At 40.7% G+C, this 20,742-nt stretch overlaps 1 protein-coding gene across 1 annotated transcript; it reads left to right on the top strand.

Annotated features, from left to right (window-relative positions):
• Positions 1 to 537: 537 nt before the first annotated feature.
• Positions 538 to 19,177, top strand: dus4l (dihydrouridine synthase 4-like). The gene is made up of 13 exons (XM_083773289.1): positions 538 to 780; positions 1,396 to 1,517; positions 2,340 to 2,457; positions 3,298 to 3,420; positions 4,253 to 4,479; positions 5,024 to 5,275; positions 10,649 to 10,751; positions 10,939 to 11,039; positions 13,184 to 13,331; positions 14,588 to 14,723; positions 15,837 to 15,939; positions 16,535 to 16,635; positions 18,421 to 19,177. The coding sequence occupies exons 1-13, from the start codon at positions 677 to 679 to the stop codon at positions 18,454 to 18,456; spliced, it is 1,674 nt and encodes a 557-aa protein (XP_083629415.1). The 5' UTR covers positions 538 to 676; the 3' UTR covers positions 18,457 to 19,177.
• The last annotated feature ends 1,565 nt before the right edge of the window (positions 19,178 to 20,742 follow it).

Here is a 20,742-nt window from a genome sequence, read left to right as displayed (position 1 = left end):
GCATACCTAAATGATTGACGTTCGGAGGATCCCCCTCATTCCACTGGTAACGCTATGAACTGTGGGTAATTTATTTGCCAAAGTCAGCCTAAAGTCAGCATCGACGCTGACTTTGGCAAAGGGCACATAAAGGGGCGGGGCTGAGCCCTCACTGACTTACCGATTTCAAATGGGACATCCCTCAAGCCCTCGCAGACTTCACATGAACGCGCAGCTAAATCAGTGAGGGCTCATTGAGTCAGCAAGGGAGTGGATTGGGATTGGGCCATACTCTCCCCACATGCCTTCGGCCTGGTGGAGACAACAAATGGAAGTTAAAAGTATTACTTCCTCTGTGAAGAGGAAAGTACGTGTACAAAATCGTTCCGGAATGAATCCGACCCGGTACTTCCTGTGCAGCGCAACCAATGTTATTGTTTTACTCTCCTGACTCCTGAACGCACCACGACCCCACCACGTTTTATTTCCACATCGAAGATTCCTTTGAATGCTTTGGCTTGAAGTTTCACACAGTTAGTTTGTCTTTGCCCCCTGCTGTGTGTCCTGCTATCAGACATGAAACGGTACATTCCCTGAAAACAACACAAGCCCCATGAATAAAACGGACATTCTAGATTCTAAAGGTAGTTAAGTCAGTTAGCACTTTGAGCTAACTGTTAGCCAACATTGTTGTGAAATGAGCACAGAACACAGTGGTGGTGGTGGTGGTGGTAGCATCATGGAGATGTTCGAAACGGGAAAAGTCCTTAAAATATGTGCTCCAATGGTACGATATTCAAAGTAAGTATGGTTCTAATCTTAGCCTTCAATTAGCTCTGGTCCATAGCCTTCTACTGCTTCGATTCTGCCCTGCAGGCAGAATCGTAGCCCCTCTCGGAACCCCCTGGGTCAGCCCGAACCGAACCGGGCTGACCCGTAGGAACTGGGTCTCAAAAATGTCAGAAACTTCAGTACCATTGGGTTCTGCTTGTGGGGCTAGCAGAATCGAAGCAGTAGAAGGCTATATGGACCAGAGCTAGCCTTCAATCCTAATAAAACGAGACAATGACAATGAGTACATGTTGATGAATTGAACAAGGTGGACCCTGTTGTAAACAAATGTAATGCTTTATTGGGTCGTACTCCAGTCACAGTTAACAGTCTTTGTATTGAGTTTGTGCTTGAATTGTAGCCTACTGTAATTCTGCAAACTGTTAATACATATTTGATATTTCAATCAATCATTTGTGGCGCATGGAACGGGAAGCTATTGCACACTGTACACTACAGTATTTATTCTTAAGACAGCATGTCTTTCATTGATTATTATTAATTTGTTTGTTAATGTTACAGTAAACACTACATGTGAATGCAAGTGGTAGTTTATACTTTAGTGCCTCTCTAATGTGTCCTCAGGTTGGCATTCAGATCCCTGGTGAGGAAGTATGATTGTGACATTTGCTTCACTCCAATGATAGTGGCTGCAGATTTCATGCGATCTGTAAAAGCCAGAGACAGTGAGTTCACTACCAATGAAGGTGAGGCATTGCCAGCACAATGTTATTTTATTTATTTATTGTTGATGTTTGTTTTTTTGCCCTATTGCAAAAATTATATTATGTTGTCTGAAGACACTTTTTACAAACAATTCAACCAGACAAAACAAAACAAGATAAAACAATACAATTCCTAGATAAACAAGAAACGAACAACAGACATAACGTAGACATAACACATGGATCATTGCATCATAATGGATCTGCTACAGTGATAATTAGTGAAAACATGAACAGATGAGAGGACAGCACAGTTTTAAACAAATGAAAATATGTCATTGAACGAATATGGACAGGTAGAGTGTTCCAGTCACAAGGAGCTTTGAACATAAATGATTTGTTTTGCCAACTGATGTGGGTATATTAACCCATTCTGATCGGGCACCCATTTTGATGTTAGCATCATGTTATGCTTTATCTATTGAAAAATAGCAGATCTAAAAGCTCATATCGCGCCACCGAGTGTCGCGATATGAGCTTGTAGGTCTGCTATTTTTGAAAAATCGAAGAACGACTGACATTTTTTAAATCTGATCTCAGGTCAGAATGGGTTTAATCAGACCAGTGTGTGTCCAGTGGAAACCTCGTATGAATCTGATCTCAGGTCAGAATGGGTTAAAGTAAACCTGTGAGCAATGTCTAAGTTGATGTGTAGTAAACCTGTGAGCAATGTCTAAGTTGATGTGTAGAAGTGTATGGTAACATAAGCTGTAACACAAATACTGTGGATAATTGAAATTAATACATTTAAAGATGAAATGCAGCCAATGTTGACCCTTCCTCTCTCTGCCTCTCTGCCATCAGCTGACCGGCCCCTGATAGTTCAGTTTGCCTCCAGCGATGCCCAGACGCTGGCTGATGCAGCATGTGTGGTCGCACCTTTCTCAGACGGAGTCGACCTCAACTGTGGCTGTCCCCAGAGGTGCAATAATTAAGTCCTGATCTGCCTTAACCCATTCTGACCTGAGATCAGATTCTAAAAATGTCTTTCTACTTCCTGACAGCTTTCTGAAAAAGCTATGTTTCTATTTCAGTCGTTCTTCGATTTTTTCGCTATGAGCTTGTAGATCTGCTATTTATTTTCTATGAAATATCTATGACGTATTTAACTCCACATTTGGGCAATGTTTCAGCCCGACCAGTTCCCCTCATGTTCGGTTCACACAGGCAGATGTAAAAAGATGCAGTCTAGTGTCTACCTAGCCGCAGTTAGATTTTTTTAATAATGGAATAAATCTAGAGTTGCAATACCCTCCATTGACTCCCCACTCATCCAATTTGGTTTGCGATCTGCTTGTCTTAAACGACGTTAAACATTGCAGCTGTAGTCCAAGCTTGAATTATCCTCTTTCAATCTGCCGAGCTTGTTTTTCATATAAATCCACCGTAGAGATGTTATGAGCTACTTTCTGTCAAGACATCCTCTGCATGTGATTCTTTGTCTAAGTGTTGCAGTTTGGAAGCACTCGTTTTTGTTAATGGGTCGCGCTGCTGCCTCCGGCATTAAGTGCCAATTCGAAACAGGTGGTACGCAGGGCCGTTCAGTGACATACGACGAGTGCTTCCAAACTCCAACGAACGGTAGACTGCATCTTTGCGTCTGCCTGTGTGAACGCAACATTAGACTTATATTAAATGTTAAAAAGACGATAAAATGAATGAACGTTGGCAAGATTAGACAGACAGACAGACAGACCGCAGATGGTTATGTTAAATGTTAATGGACACATAATGATTTATTTTTAATCTTCTTTTATGTTAGGTGGGCCATGTCAGAGGGATATGGTGCATGCCTTATAAACAAGCCTGAATTGGTGAAAGACATGGTCAGACTGGTCCGAAACCAAGTGGACAATCCTAACTATACAGCTTCCATCAAAATAAGGTACGGCAAAGAGTGGAAAACAGCCCCCATAATTATTCACTAATTTGGCTTGAATCACTGTTCTATAATTCCATGTTGCTTCTGTGTCAGCTCTGCCAGAACATACCGCAGTACAGCCTTCTTGGTGACCAATTATTATATTAATAAAATGTTATTTCAATGGTAGGGTATGTGTGGATACAACAAAATAACACAACTGCAGTGGTTGATGAAGGTCTAGACTTGTACTGTGGATAGAGCGTCGCAGTCCCGCCCCCCCTCGTGAGACCCGGAAAATAAATCCCGTTCATTTTCCTCATTTTTCAGAACGTATTTATTTAAAGACGTTTACGCCGTGGACAAAGACAACTCTTGTCGTGACAAATCATGACAATAAACACAATGTTTTGGGCCAAACAAAGAATTAGAAAGTAGAAAAAAACGTCAGGTTACAACACTTTTTTTTTTAAATTTGTTTTTCTTCTTTGTAATTATTTGTTTGGTCCAAAATATTGTGTTTGTTGTCATGATTTGTCACGACTCGAGTTGGCTTCGTACGACGCTTAAAAAGGTCTTTAAATAAATACTTAATGAAATGTCTATGGGAAAAATGCATTGGGTTTCATTTCCTGGGCCTGGCGTCGTCATGAAAGGGTACAGGACTGCGACGCTCTATACCCTGGTGTCATGCAGGACACCCCATGTCAAGTGGGGATTGTCGTGAGTGGTAGGAATTTGGTCTCATGCCATGCGAGAGACTGTGGTTTGAGTCCCAGCATGCCACTATGTCCCCCACTAGGACTTGACATACAAGTTACGGAATGCAGCTTCAAAATAAGTCACTCATTCGCAGGATTCACAAGGACCTGAGACGAACCGTGGATCTGTGCCAGAAGGCGGAGTCGGCGGGCGTGTCCTGGATCACGGTGCATGGCCGCACGGCGGACGAACGCGGCCAGCCCGTCAACCACGACGCCATAAAGACCATTAAGGACAGCGTGTCCGTCCCGGTCATCGCCAACGGAGACATCAAGTTACTCCGTGACGTGGAGTCCATCCACAAGCTCACAGGTGTTGATGGTATGTTTTTGAGTGCAACGTGATGCTCGTCATCAGTTTAAGCCATTTTGACCTGAGGACGATTCTAAAAAGAATCTTCTAAATAGACAATATTCTGAAAAACCTCATGTTTCTATGGTCAGTGGTTCTCAAACTATTTCATGTCAAGGACCCCCAGAATTATATGTATTTATTTGGCCTCCGACCCCCATCTGAAAATATGTTGTTCCAGGGACCCCCCCCCCAGGAGCAAAGATTTGAGTTAAAAACGTTTGCTCTGAAAGAATATATTTAAAGATTTGTCACATTTTCACGCTTTAAAAAAAATAGCAGACCTACAAGCTCGTAGCGCTATGAGCTTGTAGATCTGCTATTTTTCAATAGTTAAAGTATATCATAAATGCTAACAAACACCAAAAGGGGTTCCTGACTGTACAAAATGGGTTAATCAGTTTCATTGTCTTACTGTGACGTTTGCAGCAGAAAAACCAACACGATAAAAAATGTCGTCTTCTAACGTATCTCTCATCATTCATGCTTTTTGTCGGATGGGTTTGCTTTCAAGGTGTGATGGCTGCACGGGGCTTACTGTCAAACCCCGCCATGTTTTCGGGGTATGAAGAAACACCGTTGGAGTGCGTGTGGGACTGGGTGGACTTTGCTCTGGAGCAGGGCACCCCTTTCCTTTGCTTCCACCATCATCTCATCTACATGCTGGAAAGAGTTAGCTCTCAGCCCGAGAGAAAAGTCTTCAACTCTCTGTCCAGTACGGCGGCTGTCATTAACCATCTCCACAACACGTATGGATCTTTAGAGAGTTTACGCACATGAATGTCACAATAAAGTGTTTTTTTGTGTTTTTTGTATCATACATATATATAATATATATTTTATTTTGAAGGTACATTAAATGGGATTGTTGTTTTCTATAACATTGCTTGTCCTTTCATTCCATATTGATACCTGTATCCGATTCAACTGTTATCACCCCTTAACCCATTCTGACCTGAGATCAGATTCATACGAGGTTTCCACTGGACACACGCTGGTCTGATTAACCCATTCTGACCTGAGATCAGATTCTAAAAATGTCAGTCGTTCTTCGAATTTTCAAAAAATAGCAGACCTACAAGCTCGTAGCGCGCCACCGAGTGGCGCGCTATGAGCTTGTAGATTGCTATTTTTCAATAGCTAAAGCACAACATAATGCTAACACCACAATGGGTGCCCAGTCAGAATGGGTTAATCAAGAGAATGTTCGTAATCGGCACCTTAGAAATACCCCCAGTATGTGATAATCAACATACTGGGAAATCCGGAAGCGTTTGCTCCCCATAAGATGCCACTGAAACAACCTGTAATTCATCAAGCTTATTTCATAGCAAAAACCTTGTATGTCCAAAACCATTACCTCCGAGAATGGAAAAAGAACCTGTGTTCAATGGATGTAGTTTAGTTATGTACTGTAGTCAGTAGTCACAAGTGCTTTTTAAACCTTTTGGTTGTTAAATCTTTATAAAACCCACAGACACCAGCCCTATTTTGGACGCACAATGCATCATGTGTTGTGAGCTTGTAGATCAGCTTCTTTCACTACCTGTGTGTGTCATACGATCAAGAATTCATAATAGGGAATGAAAAAAAGAAAGAAATACGGGCATACAATACATCATTTCTGCCCAAAAAGGATGATTTGTGATTCAAGTTCTCTGCATTAACCTTGCCCCCGGGCCCCTTCCAGTTCCCAGGCTACAAAGAATGGACCTGCTTCTAACCAGTCAATGGTACACTAGGTAAACAGCTGGCTCTAAGTGAGGTAGATTTGTAGCCATTATAATAATAAAATGTGCATATAATACACAATCCAATGCAATCTTAACAAGATGGATGGATGGATCTGGTAAAAAATAATATTAAATACAACATAATATTGTAGTCTTCCTCATCGATTTATGATTTATGTCATCAAACTGGTTATATGCGTGTCGTTGAAGTCAATTGCACGTTCGGTTGTACAACTTGTACTATATGCCAGTAAATATCTGTTGATACGCTATTTTAGCTTTTATATATATATATATGCTTAAGTGGCTAATTTATAATGTATATTTGTAAGTTTGGCAAACTGTTTGTTTGGGTCTCAGACTCCCAGGGTATAACAAACTATCCTTACACCTGGGAAAAACTGAATCCATCCTCTTCGGATCAAATAGTAATCTCAGCAAGGCAGATGGCTTCTTGGTTAGAGTGGGTGACAATATTATCACACGAAAAGATCAAATTACCTACCTAGGTTCCATCCTGGAGGCCAATCTTTCCGGTGATAAGATGGCCACCAACGTAATCAAAAAAGTCAATCAAAGAACAAGATTCCTTTACAGGATCTCCTCACTGGTCAGCAAAAACACCTTGAAGACCTTAACAGGAGCCCTCGTACAAGGTTTCTTTGACTATGCATCCACCTCTTGGTACCACAGCACCTCAAAGGCCCTTAAAACAAGGCTCCAGACCTCCCAAAACAAACTGGTCAGGCTCCTACTTGGCCTCACCCCCCGAACCCACCTCACCCCTGCCCACTTTGACAGGCTGGGATGGCTTAGGGTCGACGACAGAGTACAGCATCTTGCAATGGGTCTGGTCCACAAGATTCGATACACCACCAAGATACCCATGTACCTGTCTAAATACTTCCTTAATGTAAACGAAGTCCACACCCACAACACCAGAGGGAGTGCAACAAACCATGTACAACCCAGATTCGGCACAAACAAGGGACTAAATTCTTTTCGCTCCTATGCCACCAAAATGTGGAACGCCCTACCAACAGTCATTAAGACATGTGAATCCCTTGACTCCTTCAAAACCGCTCTCAAAGGGCACCTACGGATGGCTGCAATTCGAAACTGGCCTCTGTAAAATCTGAATCCCCCACACCCCATTTCCCCTCACTGTATATGTATCTTTTCCCTTTTTGCTTCCTATATGATGAATTCCTGTTCTGTTCTTTAGCTACATAGAAGTGTCTATTTGTATGTCTCTAAATGTTTTGATGAATTGAACAATGTGGACCCTGTTGTAAACAAGTGTAATGCTTAATTGGGTCGTCCACTCACAGTTAACAGTCTTTGTATTGAGTTTGTGCTTAAAATGTACTGTAAATTCTACAAACTGTTAATAAATATTTCAATCAATCAAAAAAAAGCTATTTCTCCTTTAAAACAGGGAGTGTGTTCACCCCCTGTGACCAACACGAGGTGGCAGTAGAGACCGAAGTTTACATTGATTTGTCAGCCAGGCAGACAGACTAGTCTGCGGCGGAAATAGGAAGTGTCAAAGTTTAACGCCCACGGAGGAACTTTTACTGCTGCTGTTTTCATTTGGTCTTTACTGAAGGTAACGTTTGCAGATCTTACCGTAAAGTTGCGCTTTCGTGTGGCTTTCTTTTGGGCATTAATTAGCTTAATATTTGTGTAGCGTCATTTGAAGTGTGTGGTAGTTTAGTTTATCCATGCTAGGCTAGCTTTTGATTTGCTAAAACAGTTTGGCACAATATTAATGGCACACACACACACACACACACACACACACACACCCTCATTTGAACTGCAGTGTTTGGGCTCTGGGTTTGGAGATGATAAACAGTGAAGTTACATAATTCCACGTGTCTTAAAATAAAATAGTATTCTAGTCATTGATCATGGCTTCGTGGTGATGATGGCCATGATGTCACAGTAACGTTGGGTCTAATGTGTTCATGATTTATGATGACTTAAAGTAGTTAAAATAGTTCACCTGCTCATGTATGCTCATAGAAGTAACAATAAACAAAAAGTTGTACAAGTTTTGGCTGTAATACATCAGTCTTGATAAATAAATGGAACAATTTATTTACAAACATTTCTCCAATGTAAAATAAATATATTTGTAATATTATTGCTTCAAAATACAGCAAATACAGTTAAATACAGAGTTCATCTGTTGGCTAAAGTTAGAGCTGAGTAACTAAATTATATATATATTAAATTATAAAAAAAACACCATTCCAATTTTTTATCGTGGGGCAACCCAGTTTGTAATCACTGAATGAGACTTTGAGATGTGAACTTTGCACTGAGTGGCTAAGATGCTTAGTAAAACTATTTGAGTCAACAGAGGCTATATTGTTAAAGATAAATAACTTTATTGGCCATTAAAATGTACATAAAATGGAAATTGTATTTTGGCACACCGGCAGTCACTTACAACATTACATAAAATACACAGATGCATTAAAATACTATATAAAATGCATTCACATAAACACAGCAACAGTGATCATGAACAGTGGGGATTAGGTGAACTATTTAAACATTCTTATTTAAAATGTCCACAGCAGTATTGGCACAAACAAACAAAGTTTTGTAACCCTTCTTCTTTTAGCTAGTTTATATAGCCCTAAGCCTCCTGCCCGATGATGACAAGTGAAATTCAGAGCGAAGAGGGCGGGTAGAATCATTGTAAATCTGAATTGAATTTGGTTATGGAGCGGTTGTATTATTATCTTTTTTGGTTATGGAGCGGTTGTATTATTATCTTTTTTGGTTATGGAGCGGTTGTATTATTATCTTTTTTGGTTATGGAGCGGTTGTATTATTATCTTTTTTGGTTATGGAGCGGTTGTATTATTATCTTTTTTGGTTATGGAGCGGTTGTATTATTATCTTTTTTGGTTATGGAGCGGTTGTATTATTATCTTTTTTGGTTATGGAGCGGTTGTATTATTATCTTTTTTGGTTATGGAGCGGTTGTATTATTATCCTTTTTGGTTATGGAGCGGTTGTATTATTATCTTTTTTGGTTATGGAGCGGTTGTATTATTATCTTTTTTGGTTATGGAGCGGTTGTATTATTATCTTTTTTGGTTATGGAGCGGTTGTATATGTCCTGAAGTTGTCTCCAATGATCTTACTTGCCTGGTTGACTACCTGGGTCACTGGGTGAGTTTGTTTTTTTAATCTCCAACTGAGAGATTCCCAAACCAGGACACCATGTTAAAAGTGAGAACACTCCCAGTGAGTGATACTTGGGTGTCGTTCTGGACAACAAACTCTCATTTGACTCTCATGTTGCCTCCACCAGCAGCGTCTTTTTTTTTTCTGAGGAAAATGCGTTCCTTTAATGTCTCATCTGTTATGATGACTCTTTTTTTTATAGAAGTTTTATTGAATCTGTACTCATGTTTTGTATGGTTGCCTGGTATGGTAACCTGACCTTAGCAAACAAGAACAGGCTCAGCAGCCTCGTCAAAGTGGCCAGTAAAATTTCTGGGAGAACCCAAAAAGCCCAACTTATAGATCTGTACAAGAGGCAGATGCTTAAGAGAGCCTCCTCCCTCCTGGAGGTATCGGATCACCCACTTCGGTCTGAGTTTGAACTGCTGCCCTCAGGTCGTCGGCTGAGGGTGCCCACTACAAAGACTAATCGGTTCAAACTATCATTTGTCCCAGCTGCTATTCAACTGCTGAACAGCAGATAGCACTTTATTCTTGCCCTTTTGCACATACTGCCCACTAATGCACTTTAGCTGACTTTGCTACTACTGTATGTCATGAATTCTCTGTCTCTAGTGCCCTGTTCTTAGTCTTGTATTGAATGTTGTTGTTGTGTGGTTTTGTGTGTATTTTTACTATGATCTGGCTGCAAACCAATTTCCCGCAAGGGACAATAAAGCTAACCTTGAACCTTGATCTATATAGACCATGGTCAGGGTGTGTTTACTAGCATTAAAACGTCTCAGTTTCTTGAGAAGATAAAGCCGCTGCCTTTGCCTTTTTGTAAATGTTTATCTGCATTGCATTGGCCTGAAAGGTGTCAGTTTATTGTCTATGGTTGTTCCCAGATATTTAAAGTCACTGACCTACTCCACCCCATCGGTGATATCCATACATGTAGAGCAATTGGCCTCAGTTTGTTTTAGTTTTAGTTCCAGTAACGGCTTTAGCTATTGAAAAATAGCAGATCTACAAGCTCATAGCGCGCCACCGAGTGGCGCGCTATGAGCTTGTAGGTCTGCTATTTTTGAAAAATCGAAGAACGACTGACATAGAAACATGAGCTTTTTCAGAAAACTGTCAGGATTCCGAAGACAATTTTAGAATCTGATCTCAGGTCAGAATGGCTTTAATTAATGTGTTTTTTCTCCAGAAGGTGTGATTGGTGGAGATGACATTACAATGGACTGCTGTTGCCCTCTTCCTTTACGTGGAAATTGCCATTCTCCTCATCCTCTGCGTGCCATTCATCTCAGCTAGGAGGTGTGTGTGTGTGTGTGTGTGTGTGTGTGTGTGTGTGTGTGTGTGTGTGTGTCATCCATGAAATGTGAACATAAAGTCAAACAATGCAAATTATTGCACGATTTATTCTTTCTTAAATGCTGAATTTATTCATTTAACATCATTGTATTGTCTTATCATTTCTTTTGCTGCCGCTGTCCCATTGAAGATGGCAGAGTATATTCCAACTAAGTATTTGGAACAGCGTGGCTCGGTTCTGGAACAGGGTGTTCCTCACCATGATCATAATCCTCGTCGTCCTCTTCCTCGGTAAGTTTAACATCAGCAGTGTGCTCCTCTTCCTCGGTAAGTTTAACATCAGCAGTGTGCTCCTCTTCCTCGGTAAGTTTAACATCAGCAGTGTGCTCCTCTTCCTCGGTAAGTTTAACATCAGCCGTCTGCTGCAGTGTTGTTTTCGTCGACTGAAACTTAAGACGAAAAATGTTCATCGACTACCTTTTTTCACTGACAAAAACCAATAAAAACTAGACTTAAAATGTTAGGAAGGGACTAGTGGACAAGAGATCCAGTATAAGTCATTTTACACTTGGTTGCATGCTGAAAATAGCAGATCTACAAGCTCGAGCTTGTAGATCGGATATTTTCAGCAAGTGTAAAATCAGTCATTGCGACCGCGTCAAGGCCCGCCAAAATACATTTTAGTCGACTAAATCAACCGTAGATTTAGTCAACTAAAACCACCTGACATTTCGTCGACTAAAATTAGACTAACACTGAGACATTCCAGGTAGCTCAGCTATTTTCGTAAAAAAAACATTACGACGGCATCAAGGCCTGCCAAAATACATTTTAGTCGACTAAATCTAGACTAACACTAAGACATTCCAGGTGACTAAAATGTGACTAAACCTAAATGAAAACTATTCAAGAGACTGTCTATGACTTAATGTGTTGGCAGATTCACGAGTGATGTTTCGAGATGATGCCCCTCAGACGGCTTGAAATGTCACTTGTGGCTGCCTGCGAATGAATTGCATTTAATGTGCGGTAGTGATGCGTGGGTTGAGTTATTTATACTTTAAATTGATCTGAGTGACCCATCCCTAATGAACGGGTCAGATGGTACGGGTATGAACGTTGGTGTGCAATAAGGTGTGTGTAATGTTTTCTCTACTGTCCAGTGATGTGAATAGGATTTCAATGTACTGACTGTCACTCCAATAATGTGTGTGTAATGTTTTCACTACTGTCCAGTGATGTGAATAGGATTTCAATGTACTGACTGTCACTCCAATAATGTGTGTGTAATGTTTTCACTACTGTCCAGTGATGTGAATAGGATTTCAATGTATGACTGTCACTCCTACTGTCCAGTGATGTGAATAGGATTTCAATGTACTGACTGTCACTCCCGGGATGCAGGGATGGTCTTTTAGCTGAGTCCCATGCAGAGACATTCTATGAGTCCCACTTCAATGACGTTAGGAGTCATATTTTGCCATTTTGTACAAATTGCAGCATTTATTTAACTCCCATTTCGTTGTATATGGTTATAATGTGGTTATATTCATGTAGAAAACAGAAGAAGAAATGATTATTATAACTAAAGCTAGCAAAATAAACTAGAATAAAAACAGTACAGTAGTGCATCCCGTGGATGCAGAGGTCGTTGTTTTATTGCATCCCTTAACTATAAACTGCGTTTCGGGATGCAAAATTTACCCTATTTTAATCTCTGACTGTCTGCTATTGGTCCAGCACCTGCTTTAAACATTTGAATGAGTGCAAATACTATGTATTGTCTTTCTTCTTTTTTTTATAACTTTGTTTATTGGTTTTTTTCACAGAAGCATTATTGAGATAGAGTTTGAAAAATAATAATTAACATTAACAGCTTCTCTTAAATAAACCCCACAAGTATGACATAAAAGAGTAAACACATTGAATTTTCACCCCAAAGAAAAAGGACAACAGAAAACAAGACAAACAAACCTTAAATACAAGATCAGTAAAAGTTGAAAAATAAAAGGCAGACAAAAACAGACAAAACAGTACACAACATCCTATATAAAAAGAAACATAGCATAGGTACATGATACATCCATAATCCAATACAATACAATCCATACAATCCAATCACAGTATAAGCTACTTTTAAAACAAAAGTCCAGCAGACCTCACTCATCCCCAAGCAGAGATGGATTCAAATTCTGAATGAATTGAAAGAATGGACCCCATATCCTCCCAAACCTATCGGAAGAACCATTCAAGGAGTGTCTAATCTATGTATTGTCTTTCTACATAATGATGAAAGCAATCAAGGAAATAGGCTTTGTCCTGATTTGCATGGATTACACTACAGTGACATGACGCACACATTGTATGTTGTAAAAACACCGTACTGTAGAAAGTGAAAGAAAGGGCTGTGACTTTCCGTGTGTTCTTCCCTTCAGATGCCGTGCGCGAGGTGAGGAAATATTCGGGTGCGGAGCAGGGCAAGGAGGCCAAGCACCACCCCAACATGTCTGACCACCTCCACATGAAGCTCTTCAGGGCCCAGAGGAACCTCTACATCTCCGGCTTCTCCCTCTTCCTCTGGCTGTGAGTGTTCTATAGTCTATGCCATCACAGATAGGCCTGTCACAATTACAATAATTAACCCATGTTGGACTGAGGCCAACATTTAAAAAATGTCTTCTAAGTCATGAAAGTTTTCTGAAAAACCTCCTGTTTCTATATCGGTGGTGCTCAATATTTCATGTCAAGGACCCACATAAATGATATGTAATTGGCCGCGGACCCCCATCTGAAAATATGTAGTTCCAGGGACCCCCGCAGAAACAAAGATTTGAGTTCAAAACGGTCACTCTGAAAGAATATATATTCAACGATATGAGGCACATTTTCATGATTCTTCAAAAATAGCAGATCTACAAGCTCATAGTGCGGCACTCGGTGCCGCACTACGAGCTTATATATGTGTCAGTGATTTCTTTGTCAAGTTATTTGTCATACCTTCCCTGTGCAATTTGTGATTACGAAGCCTAAAAGGCAGACAGAAATACAAATTGTAATCATGTCCCAATGCTCAATGCAAAAGACACAATTAAAGTCTTAATCGCAATTCATTCTGTGACATTTCATCGTCAACCATTTATGTGAACTGTGTATGTATGGCACTAGCTAGTTCAGGGGTAGGCAACCTTAGGCACCGGTTCCAACATTGGCACAGTGAAGGGTGATCAGACAGTGGCACAAGTGTGAGAGAGAGAGGACTTTTCTTTTTAAAATAACGTTAAATTAAGCTCTCTCAAATGCATGCAAATCCTGCACACAATTCTACATTCATTCAAGTTGAACTGTGACTGGGGACGTAGTCTGGGATGTGAAAGAAAATAGTCCAGAAGAAGAATTAATGTTGTTATATTTATGGAATAATAATATGGAATTTTTTTTCATTTTTATGTGGTGTCATAAATTAATTCAAGATAATGTTGACATGGCACACTGACTATCAAGAAAACATGACACAAAATATGACTCCTAATGTTGTTGAAGTGGGACTCATAAAATGTCCCCGGGCACTCATTACATTGAAAGCCTGTTTACATCACTGCATATCCCTTCCTTATTGGCAGCGGTGGCCGAACGGTTTGCGGAGCGGTCTTGATATCGGAAGGTCGCTAGTTCGTATCCCCGGACCGGCACGTTAAAATTACCACAGCTGAAGTGCCCTTGGACAAGGCATTGAACCTCTACCATGAAATGTTCTATATGAGCAGGGCCTGGCTGTAAACAAGTTCTTGAGCTTAGTCCAGTTACCCTGGGTAAACATAGTACCTTTCCTTTCCCTGCAGGGTGATGAGGCGAGTGGTCACTCTGATTAACCAGCTGGCCACAGCGTCTGGGAGCACCGCCGCTCTGCAGATGCAGGCGGACACCGCCAACCAGACGGCCACCAAATACATGGAGGACAATGAGCTGCTGAGAAAGGTAAGGCTGGCATGATATGAACACCAAGCATTATAGAAAAGGTTAAATATGGCATTGTTACCTGACCTGAGGACGATTCTACAAATGTCGTCTAAATCCTGACAGTTTTCTGAAAACCCCTATGTTTCTGTATCAGTGGTCCGGTGTTCAACCTTTTTCATGTCAAGGACCCCCAGAATTATCTGTATTTGGCCGCCGACCCCCATCTGGAAATGTTGTTCCAGGGACCCCCCCCCCCCAGAAGCAAAGATTTGAGTTAAAAAGTTTGCTCTGAAAGAATATATATTCAAAGATTTGTGGCACATTTTCACGATTTTTCAAAAATAGCAGATGTACAAGCTCATAGCTTGTACATCTGAGCTTGTAGATTTGCTATCTGCAATTTTATATTTTCTAAATGGTAATAAAGGAGAATGCGTTTTAGCATTTAGACACAGGGTTGTCACCCAACAGTGATGTATTGTTGCATGGCCCTTTGTAAACCACTAACAAATAATACGTACAAAGAGTGAATGCCATATAATAGTCCTTTACTAACTAGTTTGACAGTTAGTCTTAATGGGAAAATTAAATTAATAACAAAAACCTATATAACAAAGTGCAGCCTCAACTTAGTAAAACAAGACATTTAGCGCAACATCATCTTAAAAATGAAACATGCTAAATAAACTGTAATGCTTAATCCTGTGATAAATGACGTGATATCAGATCAGTGCATAGACTTGCATAGTTCTCAGATACCTGCATTGTGGACTGGATTGGAGGCAATTTCCATACTTTTATTTTTATCCGAACAATTCTACATATTTGTAAAAAATATTTTCTTTTCAAAAAGATAATTATCTTTTTGATAACTTTATTATTACCGGTACATAGGTTTTCTTTTTTGCTTATTGTCTTTAAAAAAAATATATATATATATTTATTTATATAAGTACCTACTACCTCGCGATCTGTTTCAGCAGATGAGAAGTATAAACGTAATGTATTATAATAATAATTACATACATGTACATATTTGGATCACGCTGTATGAAAGACATGGAAGAGAAAAGAGTCCCTAGACTTGGTGGATGGTGTATGACTTCCTGGCATCCTCCTCATGTATTTCAGACTCTGGTGGAGGGGAAAGGTCACAAGGTCACAGCGGAGGATATGGAACTGTTGAGACAGGAGGTGAAGAACCTGCAGTCAGATCTGTCAACAGCAGGGCATGGTTAGTGGACATGGCTTCACGCACACGCGCACACACACACACACACACACACACACACACACACACACACACACACACTCAAAATCTCGACCACTCGCACACGGATCACTCCAGCATGGTGGTGTTAGAGGGAAATTGGTGACCTGCTGAAATATGTGTGTGTGTATGCAAACTAATAAGAACTACATTTTTTAACAAAAGCTATACTTGGATGAGGAAACGAACTGATGCAACCTTAATTGAACAAAGATGACAAAAAAAAGGAAAGGTACTTAGTCCAGTTACCCAGGGTAACTGGACTAAGCTCGAGATGCTTGTTTACAGCCAGGCCCTGCTCATAGAACATTTCATGGTAGAGGTTCAATGCCTTGTCCAAGGGCACTTCAGCCTTTGAAAAATAGCAGATCATAGCGTGCCACCGAGTGGCGCGCTATGAGCTTGTAGGTCTGCTATTTTTGAAAAATCGTAAAAAATGTGGCGCAAATCTTTGAATATATATATTCTTTCAAAGTGAATGTTTTTAACTCTGGTCTAAATGAGAGCAGTCTGCTAAAATGCCTAACATTGTAATGTCTTGAACGTGTTTCCTCTCTAGCCCTGAAGACGTCCCATTCAGAGGTGAAAGCAATCAGGGCTCAGACAGACGGTCTGACTGAGGAGTACGACAGACTGCTGAAGGAACACCAGGCGCTCCAGGTGAGGAGGTTTCCTCACTGTCCATCAAGGGATTTATTTTTATTTTTTATCCCACGATTTTGTAACCCATTTTTCACCCCTGTGTCAATCATCTAATGTGATCCTGGGCTCTACACACCCTCCGCCAACATAGTCCCCATATATGGGGGACAAGGGGAGAGCAACGGACTTGAACTCATGCTTCTTTCATGCCTAAGTGTCCAAGTTGCTCCTTTACACCTGACAGGGGGGAGTTTCCCTGGTTGGACGTAGCGCGTGGAAGGAACACGTTATTCCAACCAGTTCCTTTCCCCTCCATCAGGCGCCCCGGCTGGCCAGGGGGAGGCAGTTTAGAGACCAGTTCCTTTCCCCTCCATCAGGCGCCCCGGCTGGCCAGGGGGAGGCAGTTTAGTGACAGCTCAAGGGATTTTCAAACCTCCCAAAAAATTAAAAATCAAAGTTAGAAACCCCCTTTTTTCCAAAATGATTCCATAAAATAGTAATAATTAAAAACAACTGCATGTAACCCATTTAGGCCTGACGTCAAAAATAGCAGACCTACAAGCTCATAGCGCGCCACTCGGTGGCGAGCTTTGAGCTTGTAGGTCTGCTATTTTTCAATGGCCAAAGTATAACATAATGCTTAGTTAAAACACCAAAAGGGGTTCCCATCTAGCCCTAACCACACTAGGACATTCACTTCTAGTCATTTTTACTTGTTGACTAGTTGCCTAGCCCTAGTTTACTAGTCGACTAGTTGTTTAACTACCCATTATTATGTAAAAAAAATAATATATATATTTATATATTTGTACATTTAAAAACGGTGTACATCTTGATCCTGATCTTGAGGCCTACAAAACCGGGGGGAAAAAAACTTATTTTTCTTGTAAACTAGTACCAACAAGGTTGACTAGTGGATTTACTAGTTGAATAGTCGACTAGTTGCTTAAAGCCCTAAACCTCACCAAAGGGTCAGGACGGTTTTAGCTAGTAAAAATAGAAGATCTACAAGCTCACAGAATTGCGAGCGGCCATTTTTACTAGTTTGGGTCCCGGGGGAGACGTCATGTTTGTGAAGCACTGAGAATGCATCAACCATTGCCAGTGTTTGACTATGAGATTCATTACCTCCCAAAAACCGCAGGTCCAATTCAGCACAGAATCGGTGGTTAATTCTGATCTTTGATCTCTTGATGTAATTAATCTGTGTGGTTTATGTTGCAATTAGCAATGTTTTCACTCCACCCAAATAGTATGTGGATCAATGTTTTAATTGATGAGATTTTGGAGAACAGAAGCAGAATTCAGTGGAGTTGATGATTCATTGTTCAATCATTGATTTCTCATCAGCCAACAGAGAATCAGAGATGGGTATCTTTTATAGAACACTAAACCGCGGGTTGCGAGAAGTTGCGTGAAACCATTACGAGGATAATGGTTTCATGCAACTTGTAGTGAACGTTCATTAACTCGCACCGTCCCGTAAAATGAACAAGTAAAAGGAAAGGAAAGGTACTATGTTTACCCAGGGTAACTGGACTAAGCTCAATAACTTGTACTTTACAGCCAGGCCCTGCTCATAGAACACAGAGGTTCAATGCCTTGTCCAAGGGCACTTCAGCGGTGGTAATTTTAACGTGCCGGTCCGGGGATACGAACTAGCGACCTTCCGATATCAAGACCGCTCCGCAAACCGTTCGGCCACCGCTGCCTCTAAAGTAAAGTAAAGACTGTTATGGAGGCCTACCTTTTCCTACTTGTTATTATAATATCATGAACATGTCATTGTTTTTTTCCCCCCAGAATCTTCAGGATGGTGGGGTTAAAAAGGAGGACTAGCTACTGTGACGTTCTCTGGGTTAATAGTTTATACTGGTGGCAACACAGCCTGGATGGAGGCCAGTACCACCATGCACGCCACCACCACAGCCTGGATGGAGGCCAGTACCACCACCACACAGCCTGGATGCCAGTACCACCATGCACGCCACCACCACAGCCTGGAGGCCAGTATCACCACACCACACCACACAGCTGCACCTTCCTATTAGCACATTGTGCCTCAGTGCATGTCACGAAAAAACATTGAGTTTATGCTTAAAAGTATACATCATTTCATCAGCCATCGATCTCGGTGGCACCTTTGACACATGGAACCCGTGTCATGTGATCAAGACTGTCCTGCATGGCATTTATACCATTTCTTTTCAATGGGTTTGCTTTGCTCGAAGCAATCGAGAGGAGGTTTCAATCGATAAATGTTCCCTGGTCTAATCATCCTACCACTTCCAGTGTAGATAATTGACCATGGATTGTGTTGTTGTTGTTGATGTACTGCTGTTTGTTTTTGTTTGTCATTTCTGGACAGTTGCATGGTTTTAGAGCACCGGTACGCTATGAATGTACTCTACTCTGCAATAGATTCATAACCCATTCTGACCTGAGATCAGATTCTAAAAATGTCTTCTACATCCTGACATCTTTCATTCTGACCGCCTGAGATCAGATTCTAAAAATGTCTTCTATGTCAGTCGCTCTTCGATTTTTCCAAAAATAGCAGACCTACAAGCTCGTAGCGCGCCACTCGGTGGCGCGCTACGAGATCTGCTATTTTTAAATAGCTAAAGCACGACATGATGCTGACACCTAAATGGGTTAAGAATGCATGTTGCGCTCGGCTTGATTTTATCTTACGTAAACGCGTGTTTTAGTTATTTACTGTAGCAAGATTATTATTAAAGTCACAGATTGTACACATTGGCTTTCATACTTCTATATTATACATTATTCTGTCCATTCCAGATATTGTATTTTGTTTATATTTGAGGGGCGCTAGCCGCTCCAATGCACAGCTTGGTGTGTGTGTGTGTGTGTGTGTGTGTGTGGGTGTGGGTGTGGAATGTGCTCAGCTGGAGTGTGATGTATGATAATGAAAGGCGACCACTCACTTCACACAAGTGATTTATTTTTATTATTATTTTTATTAAGAATGTCAGACTCGGTCTCAATCCCAATAAGAATGTATAGGACTTGCACAGAATTACATCCCAGATCTGAATTGCTTTTCTTCAAAAGAAAGTTACAGATATTTGTAATTTGTAACTTCGGAATGATGCTCCCCTTCCGGAAGTGGGGTTTATGTGTAGTCCAGTGGTAAACTACGGTGTTTCTGTGTAGTCCAGTGGTAAACTACGGTGTTTCTGTGTAGTCCAGTGGCAAACTACAGGAGATGTTATAGAATATGTGGTAAACTACGGGAGATGTTATAGAATAGTTGGTAAACTACGGGAGATGTTATATATAGATTATAGAATATGCTGTCCTGAATTGAAGGCATGTGATTGTCAACATGCTTTGTTCTGGAGACAGAAACACCGTGACCAATGGAGAGTTCCGTGTTCTTTGCTACTAAATGATAACTTACTGTTGTTCCTTTCTTGCTTCATTGAGTTGTATTCTTATCAGTTTACGTGTGTGTGTGTGTGTGTGTGTGTGTGTGTGTGTGTGTGTGTGTGTGTGTGTGTTATTATAGCCGGTAGAAACCACAGAATCAAGTGCCTTTTTAGATGACCTACCATACTTTGTTTAATAAAGTTAAGTTACATGTCAATACCATGCTGCCACTGTGTTTATATTCAAGATAGGTTTTCACCAGGACTGTAATGAGTCAAACCATCATGCCTACTGTACAGTACACTACAGTGGGCATCGGGTGAGATGCAACATGATTTTCCTTCATAAACATTTACAATGTATACTAACGACACTAGAATGGGGTTCTTGAGGTGGTTCCAGCCGTGTTGTTTTTGGCAGCAGATTTTAATTTTTAGTTTTAGTCACAGTCTAGTCTGTTGAATAGTTTTTGTTTTAGTCACATCACCTGGAATGTTTTAGTGTTTACTCTAGTTTTAGTCGACTAAATCTACGGTTGATTTAGTCGACTAAAATGTGTTTTGGCGGGCCTTGATGCAGACTGTTTTTTTTTACACTTGCTGCTGCGACGCGTTGTGAGCTTGTAGATCGGCTATTTTCAGCATGCAACCAATTGTAAAATGACCTATACTGGATCTCTTCCTAACATTTTGGTCTAGTTTTTATTTGTTGACAAAAATGTCAGTATATTTA

This window comes from Protomyctophum parallelum (assembly GCF_964188405.1).
Source record: "Protomyctophum parallelum genome assembly, chromosome: 9".
NCBI lineage: Eukaryota > Metazoa > Chordata > Actinopteri > Myctophiformes > Myctophidae > Protomyctophum > Protomyctophum parallelum.
The sequence above is the reverse complement of the archived record's forward strand: the minus strand, read 5'-3'. Positions and strand labels throughout refer to the sequence as shown.

Excerpts from the sequence above, each read along its gene's own strand:
- dus4l (XM_083773289.1), top strand. The coding sequence starts at position 677 with ATGAGCACAGAACACAGTGGTGGTGGTGGTGGTGGTAGCATCATGGAG. Across the intron at positions 3,421-4,252 it reads ACAGCTTCCATCAAAATAAG|GATTCACAAGGACCTGAGAC; the intron begins GTACGGCAAAGA and ends ACTCATTCGCAG. Across the intron at positions 13,332-14,587 it reads TTCTCCCTCTTCCTCTGGCT|GGTGATGAGGCGAGTGGTCA; the intron begins GTGAGTGTTCTA and ends CTTTCCCTGCAG.